The 11,290-nt window shown below is 32.9% G+C and overlaps 2 protein-coding genes and 2 non-coding genes across 4 annotated transcripts; all 4 read right to left on the reverse strand.

The window, feature by feature from the left end:
* Positions 1-1,150: 1,150 nt before the first annotated feature.
* LOC130497263 (small nucleolar RNA Z223) lies at positions 1,151-1,245 on the reverse strand. The gene has a single exon (XR_008936268.1). It is a non-coding gene; the product is annotated as a small nucleolar RNA Z223 (small nucleolar RNA).
* A 15-nt stretch (positions 1,246-1,260) lies between these two features.
* On the reverse strand, positions 1,261-1,409 carry LOC130497334 (small nucleolar RNA snoR137). The gene has a single exon (XR_008936330.1). It is a non-coding gene; the product is annotated as a small nucleolar RNA snoR137 (small nucleolar RNA).
* A 2,870-nt stretch (positions 1,410-4,279) lies between these two features.
* On the reverse strand, positions 4,280-7,306 carry LOC108838721 (protein terminal ear1 homolog). Its single transcript, XM_056987858.1, has 5 exons — positions 6,467-7,306; positions 5,711-6,242; positions 5,112-5,249; positions 4,875-5,016; positions 4,280-4,651 (listed from the first exon to the last, which is right to left on the reverse strand). Exons 1-5 carry the CDS (start codon positions 7,194-7,196, stop codon positions 4,349-4,351), a joined length of 1,845 nt encoding a protein of 614 aa, XP_056843838.1. The 5' UTR covers positions 7,197-7,306; the 3' UTR covers positions 4,280-4,348.
* Positions 7,307-9,083: 1,777 nt separating this feature from the next.
* On the reverse strand, positions 9,084-9,728 carry LOC108836110 (anther-specific protein BCP1-like). The gene has a single exon (XM_018609312.2). The coding sequence runs from the start codon at positions 9,648-9,650 to the stop codon at positions 9,294-9,296; it is 357 nt and encodes a 118-aa protein (XP_018464814.1). The 5' UTR covers positions 9,651-9,728; the 3' UTR covers positions 9,084-9,293.
* Positions 9,729-11,290: the final 1,562 nt, after the last annotated feature.

Below are 11,290 nucleotides of genomic sequence, written 5' to 3' on the forward strand. Positions count from 1 at the left end.
AGGTGTGTTATTCAAACCGAAGCCATTGCTGCATAAGTGGGGGTGAAGGACTTTAGTTTCCTTTTCCCCCGGATTGTATCCCCTACGAAGTGGTCAATGATTTTGAAAATAGCTGCTGCTTCACCATCATGTAGTCGTTTATTCCTCTCAGTCCAGATGCTTAATATTGTTACTTGAGCGACGAGTCTCTTGAGCATAGATAACCAATCAGAGAAAGCAGTCCACGTATGGAATGCAAGAGGACGATACATGAATCTCTGCAAAACCAAATCCCATATTGCTTCATTTATCTCACAGCGAAGGAAGAGATGATCTCTGTTTTCCTCGAGCAAGTTGCAGAGACAACAGAGAGGCGTGACGTTCACACCCCATCTAGATAAAAGCATGCTTCCGTACGTACGTGGCCCTTGAACCAGATATTATTTGTCCAGTGTTGAATTTGTCCTGCAAACGTCAAAGCCTTTGCAGACCAGCAATTGAAATTACCTAAGATCTTATCGAGCAATGGCATGTAACCAGATAACCTCAACTTTCGATGCATCAGGGGCAAACATAAAGCTAAAAGTCACGCTAGTTCAAACTAGATACATACAGGTCTGAGGTAAAACAAAAAAAAGGTTAAATGAACAAATGTTTCGATGGGTTTCAGTTGCGTTAATAGATTGACTTGGCTTCTCTACTCAGCCACCAATGAATCCTTCTCACATAGGTTTTCAAAATTTCCTGGAAAGATAGTTTTTTAATTCGAAGATCAGAGATAAGTATCGCAAACTTCCTCATGATGATTGTCTTGCAAGATAAATCTAGTTTGAAACTTATCAAAACAATTTAAAGTTTATAAATATAAAACTAATTTTTTTCCTGAAAATTTTTCTTACAAAATTACGATTTATTTCTTGTTGGGTTATTAATTTAAGTTCATTTATCTCGAGGCTATTTAATTAAACTTACGAAAGCCAAAACCAGAGACAGAGCTGATATTAACACAACTAGTTTTTATCCAGAGATAACGCCTCAGTTTAAATCCATAAGCTTCATAGAAATTGCAGTTTCTGCCAAGGGGTTCTCCCTGTAAACATGGGTCTCAGCTCCACTGCACCTCGCGTAATTGGATTTCCTCATCGGCAACAATAAATAATTAATCATGTAAAAAAGGCTCAGAATTTATATACAGCTTCTTCTATCAAGAATTTTCTGAAGCAGAACTGGCGTAAAGCTGTTAGATTTTAATCATCACTGCCACACAAAACAAAACATATAAAATATACCAGAAGACAGGTAACACTGTGAACATTAAAGAGATACATTAACACAGTGCTGTTTAAATTCTGGCCAGTTTTATCTTTGCTCCGGAAACTTGAACATCTCTCACTTTTGTAATCTAAGAGAGTTCACCATTATGAAGCAATTCAGATCTAAAGATTAATTCAAATGAAAAGAAAGTACGACGGCTGAAGAAGAATATAAGATTAACGACGGCTATGGAGGTGTTTGAATGAATTAGGGTTTAAAGGGTCTTTCTTATATATAGAGAACGAGCGACGGGGAAGATTCAAATTAGGGGAATTCAGTTAATGGGCCGGGTTATTTTGACTGCGGCCTAGATTCTTAGAGGTCCATCGTTAACTTGGATCGGTGTTTAGAATTGGGCCGCTTTTATTAGAATATTTTTGTTTGATGTGAAAGAAACAGATCCAAAATGAAAATGCACTACAGACAAACAAAATTTTACTTTTGTCTTGTTTATTATTTTTTAGTTTTTCATTATCTTAAGTGAAAAATCATTACATGGAAAATATTTCATTTTTATTTTTTATTTTAATTCAATAAAGATTGTAATGAATTTTCACCTATGATTATAAATATTTGAAATATATTAAACAAGATAACTAATATTTTGTGAAATATATTAAAACACAAAATAATGGTTTTGATATGCATATATTTTATGTTTAAAAACATGCTTAATTTTACTTTTTATATTTTATTTTCATTTGATATGCTTCAAAATATAATTTAGACTATTTAAAAAATTTGTAACTAGTTAAGAGTTGTAACATCTAAAAATTAAGAATAAAATTTAATAGATGTTTACGTTTAATGTGAATAAAAATTAAAGTTTAAATCTAAAAATAAACCAAAAATAAAACATAATTGTACTAAATAGTGTGATTCGTATTATGTATGATTAAAAATCAGAAAGTTTGATCTACATTGTAAAACTTATCACCAGAACAATATACGCAAGACTTAGAACACGTAAAACCTAGTACTACAGATTTATAATATACAAAATAATCAAAAAGAAAGAAAAAGATAAGAAAAAAGAAATACAAAATCAGTAGATGTTAACACATAAAGAAGAATACGGAAAAAAAATTGAAAGAAACCTAATTTTTTAATTGAAAATTTAGAATATAAAACGGTATCTTAAAACATAACTAAGAATTTTTTAAAAAATATAAAAATTATCTATTGGTTCAACCATTGGTTCAACCGGTACTAGGTTTCGGGGTTTGGTGGGTTTTTGCGGGTTTTTACAGGTTTTCAAATTTTGGATTTTTCACAAAACTCAAACCGAATTTATTTCGGGACACCGGATTTACCGGTTCAACCACAGGTCCGGGTCGGGTTTCAAAACACTTTCTCAAAGTGATTTTCAATTCTAATTGGATTTCGTAATATTTTATACTAGACCCAATATCTCTAAATCAGCCTAAATGCCTAAATGATTATTTCCATCTAATTCAAATATGATTTCACGTTTCATACTCTAAAAAAATTAGAGCAAAGCACATCTAATCTAATCTTACCTAACACCAGGAAAGAAGATTAAAAGCTGTAGTCAACGATCACTATCAATTTAGTCAGGCACGATACAAAAGGCGAAGATATCACCACGTGTCGAAACCCCGTCAATCAGAGGGAGATACAGGATGTGATCATCACTATCACAGAGTCCGTCTATTGTCCCTTTCAACACGTCACTGAGTAAGACAGCTATAAACACTAGAACAACAACGATTAGATTTTTGCCTGAAAAAGAACTCCCTTACCCTAGGTCAACCCAGTTCTAGACCCAATCCCTTTTCACCATATAAGGAAATATATAATTCCAAAATATTTTCTAAGTTCATGTTTTGTCTACAACGAAACAAAATGGATGAATATTAGGAGTGGGTGCAAATCGGTATTCAAGTATTCGTAGATATTCGTGATCCGATATATTTTGTTTAAATAATTAATTATCTGATTTTATTTCGATATGTAGCCATCCAAATATTTGATGTTTTAGATATCCAAATTAGATTTTTAACAGTAATTCTTAAAAATAAATAAATAAATTTAAAATAACAATATGTTATTACAAAAATGAAAATTTATTCACTTTTTAGTTTTTTAATAGATAGTTTAATAAATTTAGTAAATAAAAACACTTTAAAACTTATGTACAATATGATATTTATATAACTTATATATATAATTCTTTAAATATATCTATGTGCATATAATAGATCAATATCCAATCTTAAAAATATTTGTATTTGTGATTTATTTTATTTTATTTTTTTACAGATATTTTAATATTAGTATATTTACTTTGCTTCACAGAATTACAGATTTCAAATTTTTCGGTTCAAATCAAACGGTTATCGAATAGAATCAAATTTAAGGATATTTTTTGCAGCACTAAGGGGGATGTATTCAATTTAACATTTGATGTGATTTGATTTTTAATGGAGTTTTAGATGATTTTAATAAGTTGCAGAGATTTAGGTAATTTTTGTTAAATTACTCTAGAATATCACATAAAACAATGAGATTTGAGTTTTAATTTTTTTAACTAAGAAACTCCACCCAAACACCCTAAAATCACCTCAAAACTTTAAAACTCCGCAACTTAAAATATTTCCAATAACAGTGGATTTCAGAGTACTTTACAAAATGTCAAGTTCAATAACAGTGGATTTTAAATGAATTTTTAAAATTCATGTTTGAATAACAGTGGATTTGTCATTTTGATACAAATCACCTGAAACTCTCGGTTAAATACATCCCCCTAATTAATATGAAATTTACCATTTAATACTTGGACCATCACGTCATGGTTAACCACTTAATCGCTTACTTGAATTTTCTTTTTTGATAAAATGTTACACTTACCCAAACTATCATGCACTTTTTATAACTTTTGATGTTATAATAAACTGGTGACGAGTGTTCACGAAAAAAAAAACTTGATGCTTATAATAAGTTAGGTTGAGACAACATACCAAGTACAAAAACTTAACAAAATGTGTCTACTTACACTTCTTATATTTTATGGTTTACATTACAAACACAATTTCTAGAAAGATGTCTCTCCTACCACCGTTAAACCCTGGCTACCGTCGATGCTACTGCTGGAAAATTCATCTTCCAGACTCTTATAATGGTCACTACCGGAAATTGATCTACTGACAGAGTGATCTTGACCGTCCATTGGCTCAAGATGTTTACTATCGAGTCCGGTGCAACCGTCAATGTTGATAGAGACAGGTTCCGTTAGCTGCTTCCCGTCTCGTGGAGGTGAAAAGACTACCGGAAGGTAAAGCTCAGCCTCGCACGGGAACTTGGCGCTCTTGAAGTGTTCCTTTAGATCTTCCAAACCCTTTTTGACGATTAAAAATAACAAGATAAACACATAGTGACATGACACATAATTATCATAAAGTTCAGTACAAGACTTTTGTTTATCTTATAGCTGAAACTTTGGTATATGTCCAAGAGTCATCTGGTGGAACTTATATATGGCAGAATATTTTGAGGGTTAAATAAAGTTTATGTTGTCTGTGACTTCAAAACACTAAATGAATGTGTAATATAATGTATACCTGAACTCTCGCATATGTGATTTGGCAAATCTTACGAGAATTAAAAACCTCCCAACGTTGAAGATGAAACGCCTTGTAAAGCCTCCAAGCTGCCTCCGGAGACGTCATATTCACAAACCCATAACCAACATTACACTTGTTGCTAATCTCACAGCAAAAATAAATAAAAGAGTCAGTCATTTTTAGTAATAGACATAACCGATACTATACTGTCAATAAAGTTCGATGTTTGATTACTTGAAATCCATCGGGAGATACACGAAATCATAAGAAGAAAAGGGTTGATGATGAGCTTCATGTTCGTCCCTTTCCTCGGTGATCGCTTCATTGATGTGAACGCAGTGATTATCCAGCATATTCAACAGCAGCTTTTGACTATATAAAACCATTAAAATACATTATACCTTTACAAAATTAAAGTGGAATTTCATAAACAAAACCTATAGGAATCTGAAATATACGATCATCCAGGAAAATGATAGTCAATTAGTGTAATATGAAACAAGAAGATAATTAAAAGCTTGATGGAACATAGCATAAGAGAATTTTATCTAGAATATAAAGCTTTGAATATATAAACAGCATACTGGCACACGAATCCATGTGAATATTATAATGAAAGATTAGAAAGATCTAAATTGATCTTTAACAGTCCTAGAGTTTGAAAAAGCTTCGAACTTTATAATCCATACAAAAACTTAACTGGAAGATCTAGTCGTTGGTCTTTAGCATTAAAGTAACTTTAAAATACTGATAATTAGAATAAAGTAACTTTATAATACTGATAACTGGAGTAAAGTAACTCTAATACTAATAATTAGATTATATAGCCGAACCTGTACTTGTTTGGTATGTTCTTGATCATCAAAGTGGTACGTGGATCTCTGCAACTTGGATCATCCATGGTTTCTTCACTAATAAGGAACTGAATTAGTTCCATGCTCTTCATAAGTCTTTTCTTCCCCCACTTAGCCATGTTCTTGCTCTTTGTTTCGGACTCCGCTCCTCGGATCTTATTATCCTCATCATCATTGATACACAACGAACCCATAGAAGCTTCGACAACATCAACTCCATTATTAGGGCTCACATTTTTGTTTTTATCCTTCATCAGGGTAAGAGACTGTCTCATAGGAGGAGCTAGAATAGGTGGCGGTTGAGCCGGTTGAAACAGTACATGTGGTTGCCTTAATGACATGAACTTGTTCTTAATCCCACCTGGTCGGCTATATTCGATCACAACTTGCTTCCCACAAATCTCTTCGCCGTTCATTCGATCAAAAGCTTTCGCTGCATCCCTCACATCGTAAAACTCAACGAATCTTTGATGTTTCTTGTACGGTGTCTCTCTCAACTCTTTGATGGGACCTGAAGACAAAAATTACAGTATGTATTATCAACTGCTGATAATTAAACGGTATAATAATATTGTCTATATGTCAAAATCTAAATAAGGGAATGATTGATACTAATTATATTGTAATTGAAAAATGGTTCTTACTCCTGACATATCCACAAATCGAGTAAGCAAAACTAAAAAAAACGAAACATAATCATCAAGACAGAAACATTACAAGTAGAAAAACATATACCGTAAACTTGGAAAATCTGTCTGAGAGCAATGGAAGAGACTTCAGGGTCTAAGTTAAAGATCACCAACGTTCCTTGGTTGCAACCATTAGGAACCGCGCTAGTAGCCGGAACTACAAACTGAGCCCACACAGGTCTACCGGAAACAAACCCACGAACCGATGAGGAAGAAGATGGTAAGCTCCAAACGGTTCCACCACCACCACCAACCTTGGCTTGGTGCTGCATGTGTCTACCGCAAATCTCTCTAACAGCTCTTTTAGCGTCACGGATGTCGTAGAAATGGACGGTCACGATTCCTTCAGAGATCCTCTCCATCTGCACGCCACGCACGTCGCCGAACACCTCCAAGTCGCGTCTCACCGTAGACTCGGTGACGTCACGCGGTACGGAGATCAGAGAAAGAGATCGCGTGGGAGACTTTGACGGGATAGGAAGCCGTTGAACGGCTGAAACACCATTAAAATACGGACGCGGGGGCGGTGGTGGTGGTGGTGGAGGAGGAGGAGGAGAAGAAAACATCAAGGGATGTGGTGGGAGGTTAAAGAACGTGAAAACCGTTGGTTCCGTCGGAGATAATCCGTACGACGACGGAGGAGGCGTGGGAAAATGCGGCGGCGGCGGCGGCGGCGGAAGAGAAGTGTAGGGAAAGTAAAAACGGGAGGAGATAGGGTTTAGTGGTACAAACTCTTGAGCTCGAGGGTCTAAAGGAGAAGCTCTAGAATCTTCCATTTTAAAAGGGTTTGTTGTTGTTTGTCTAACCGGAGTACTGATGTTGTTACCGGTGAATGTGATCGTGTGAGAGAGTACTGTAACGTCGTCGTCTCTCTCTCTCTTTACTCTCTATAGACAAGACAGTGGAAGAGAACAAATGTTTAATTTTTTTTAATTTGTGTTCTTTATGTCTTTCCATAAGCATTTAAGTTTCCTCGAAAATGACTGTGGCTTATAATCCTTTTCGTGAAGTTACGTCAATACCCCTACTAACTTTTTTGGTAGGCTTGGGTTCTTGGTTTACGAGGCAGTATATATTTGTAGATTAAAGTCCATACGCGACACGAATACTGACTACGTGGAAAATGTTTTGTCTTTAATTTATAGGTTCTGCAGATTTTCTTACGAAAAATAATTGAAACTCTGAAAAAGAAAAACAAGAACCCCAAAAGTGAGAAGTCGTATATTAATAACTGTCAAGTATGTTTCAGAGAAAAACCATCACTGAATCGAACAAAGAGGATGACGGGTGAATCGAGAGTAACTACCGCAGCAAATAAAAATGGGAAAACTCTCGTTGAAAGCATTTCAAAACTAGTTTACAAAAAAAAAAAACCCTTTCAAAACTCCAGATGATAAGAACAAATAATCCATTGATCGGCATTATATAGCTACAGTCTTAACTCTTTACGTGTTAAGCCGTAAGGATAATCTCGTTTCGCGAATGTGAGGTTACATTATTTTTTTTTGCTATAAAAAAAGGGTTAAATCCGGGTTAATGATACACAAGCCTAACCTTCGGGTGGAGGTACAGCCCACGAATAGATCTTCTCCTGGGCATTCAAATGAGTCTAATGTGAGGTTACATTATTGATACACAAGACCACTAAATTGAAATGCATGCTAGTTATAATATTAAAACAAGAAGGTTTAATGATGTAAGAATCAAGGATCTTTAAAAGTTTCTTTTTTGGTGTAAATGTTAAATAACTATTAAAAAAGAAACTATATATTCGTGATCTTGTTTTTTGTTTGTTATAACATTCTTGTTTTTTTGTTTCTTTAACAAATACAGTTTTGTTTAGTGCACATATTTGTGTAATGAAGAAAGTTTTGTTAAACACGAAGCAGTGACCAAACACACGTGCACATGAAAATCTCGGTTCGAGAAGAAGACTCCCCCAAAACCATAATCTTGGTTTTCGCTTTTTCAGATAAAATAATGACTACTTCTTGCTTACCACGTTTGCTTCCCCCACTAGAAAAAACTAAAATGTATACTTATAATTATTTTTATTTGTTGTACAAATATGATTCTTCTCGGCAACCATACAATATCATTCAACTTATGGTCAAAATATTAGAGAATTTGTTTAATGATTTTGTTATTCTTTATTCTTTATTCTTTGTTTCTTTTTCTGTTCGAAATTATAGATTGACTTGGGTATCTTTTTACCTGAACCGAATTGAAACGAACTGATCATATTGAACGGAGAAGGAAATTCGACTAAAGAGGTTATCGATGGTTTTACAATTGAGAAAATTCCTTAAAAATACACAGACTGAATTTTATTTGCTGAAAAATACACGAACTTTTTATATTTCCCAAAAAAATACACAGATTAATTTTGGTTATCCATAAAATGCATGAACTTTTGAATTTTGGAAATTTCACACCTCGATTTTAACGACGTTAACTCTGATTAACAGAACGTTAACACACCGTTAGAAGACGTTAACGCTGATTCAAAAGTTTATGTATTTTATAGACAACCAAAATTAGTCTGTGTATTTTTTGGAAAACCTAAAAAGTTCGTATATTTTTTCAGCAAAAAAAATCTAGTATGTGTATTTTTAAGGAATTTTCCCGTGAAAGGTAACTATTGTAGTTAGGTTACACGTAAATACCGGTTTATGAATATCACAAGGTATTATAAACCATATATATGAATCACATACACAAAGTTTTTATGTTGTAATGATCTGTACCGTCCCAATGTTATACATGAAGGGACAAGCAAAATGCTTATACATGATAATTCTACACAAGAAAAATATTACAAAATATTCATTAAAAACATATTAATTTCTTAGATTACATATACCAATCACGCCTCAGAAAAATAATAGCGATCCAACCATCGTAGCAGCAATAGAAACGGTTCCAATCATAGCGGTGAGGCCACTTCCTGAAGTTTGCTGAGGCGGCGGATAGTTTGCGTAAGAAGTTTCGCTTCCGATAGGTCCGGCGACTGCCACATCATCATCTCCGGGAGTCGGAGGCGCATCGTCATCGGTTGTTCCGATGGCGTTGTCGTCTGCTGGAGCCTGTGCTACCTCGATATCTCCACTGGTCGGAGCTGTTGCGGTTGGAGGTCCAGAGGTGGTCACCGACGGTTTATCAGTAGCTGATACGATGACGGTGGAAACGGCGATGAAGAGAAGAAGGAGAGCTACGTGAAGGCGCACCATTATGTTAGTTAATAGTCCCCAAAAAACGTTTTCAAAAAAAGTTTAATGGGTATTTTCCTTTTATTTATTTACGGTTTTTAGTTGTGTAGAGAGGCTCTTTATTTATATAGCTTTTTGATCAACATGCGAAATTTAAGGTTTGCCAAAAAAAAGTTGATGGCATACCATTTATACTACTGCTAATTTAAGCTTTTTCCCTGCCCATTAAAAATGTCTTGTTCTCATTTTGTCTCAATCCTATCAAACATAGCAAACAAAAAACAACAAATAGATAAAAGGTCTTCAACGGGCTGTTTAAGTTTCAGTGTAGATCACGAATATCACTTGGAACAGCATCTTCAATGTATTACTCTATTTTATAATTTAGCAAAAAAACAACAACAAATAGAACGCTTTTTCCATAAATGCTCTTTAGTGGAATTTAGTAACTTTAGTTATAGTTAATCATAAAATAATTATCCAAATTTTAACAGATTTTGCTTTGGTGATTAATTTAATTTGATAAAAAACAAAAGTAGTATGTTATTTCTTAAACATGAAGAAATGTTAATGAATCATAAGTAACAAATACTCTTTGTAAATTATGTAAATACTCTTTGTAAATTATGTAAATTGAAAGGAATTAAAAAATAACATATTTCCATTCATTTATTTGGTCACTATAGATCCGTAGATTATCTGACAACATCATTATTAATGAGACATACACATTTTTCAGAAATAAAAATATTGACAATTTATGACAAAATTATATTTTTTCTATCTTAAAATAATTTGAACCATTAGAGATTGAAGAACTTTCCCTCATATATATCATTCTTTCAATTCCTCTCTTTCATTATTTTATTTGGAAGAAATTGCCAATAAAAATGGTGTAACCAATGTCTATATATTTATTTCATTTGGGCGCTCTCCCGTGTCTCACAAAATTAGAGTATCTCTAGTTCCACTCTAAAATCCACTCCAAGCTCTATTTTACAGTAAAATCATCTCCAACTTCACTCTAAAACGCATTTCAAAATGGAGTGATATAGTATATGATTACTCCAAATATGGAGTAAACCAACTCATTACTCCAAAATGGAGTTGAACTTTTTTATTTATAAAATGATCATTCACATTTAAATATTTTCGTTTTTAATAAAATATTATTATAAATAAGTATAATAATGTTATTTTACTATATATATTATTAAATTTACTGTTAATATTTATTAATTATATAAACAGACATCTAATGAAATATTTTATTCAACAAAATATATAATATAAAGCGTAAAAGATCTGTAGTGAATGAATATAATAATTCTAATGAATAATTTATATAAATTGATGTATTATTGTGTTTAAGTAATGTAATGTAATTTTTAGTGTATTAAATGTTTCCCTTTTAAACATTGTTGAGTAATTTTAATTATATAATAAAAAAATTAATTATGATTAATATTGTATTTAATAGAAATGTTACAAAGTTAAAATGGACTGTTTTGCAAATAGTATAAATGAAAGGTGATATTATTAATTTTAAAATAAATATTAAATATTAAATATTTAATTTTAGAGTAAAAAATAGAATAATACATTGGAACAAAACACTACTCTATTTTAGAATAAAAAACAGAGTAATACATTGGAAATGC

The sequence above is a fragment of the Raphanus sativus genome, chromosome 6 (genome assembly GCF_000801105.2).
Source record: "Raphanus sativus cultivar WK10039 chromosome 6, ASM80110v3, whole genome shotgun sequence".
Taxonomy (NCBI): domain Eukaryota; kingdom Viridiplantae; phylum Streptophyta; class Magnoliopsida; order Brassicales; family Brassicaceae; genus Raphanus; species Raphanus sativus.

Excerpts from the sequence above, each read along its gene's own strand:
- LOC108836110 (XM_018609312.2), bottom strand. The coding sequence starts at position 9,650 with ATGGTGCGCCTTCACGTAGCTCTCCTTCTTCTCTTCATCGCCGTTTCC.
- LOC108838721 (XM_056987858.1), bottom strand. The coding sequence starts at position 7,196 with ATGGAAGATTCTAGAGCTTCTCCTTTAGACCCTCGAGCTCAAGAGTTT. Across the intron at positions 6,243-6,466 it reads ACAGATTTTCCAAGTTTACG|GTCCCATCAAAGAGTTGAGA; the intron begins GTATATGTTTTT and ends TTTTGTCTTCAG. Across the intron at positions 5,017-5,111 it reads TATCTCCCGATGGATTTCAA|CAACAAGTGTAATGTTGGTT; the intron begins GTAATCAAACAT and ends CTGTGAGATTAG.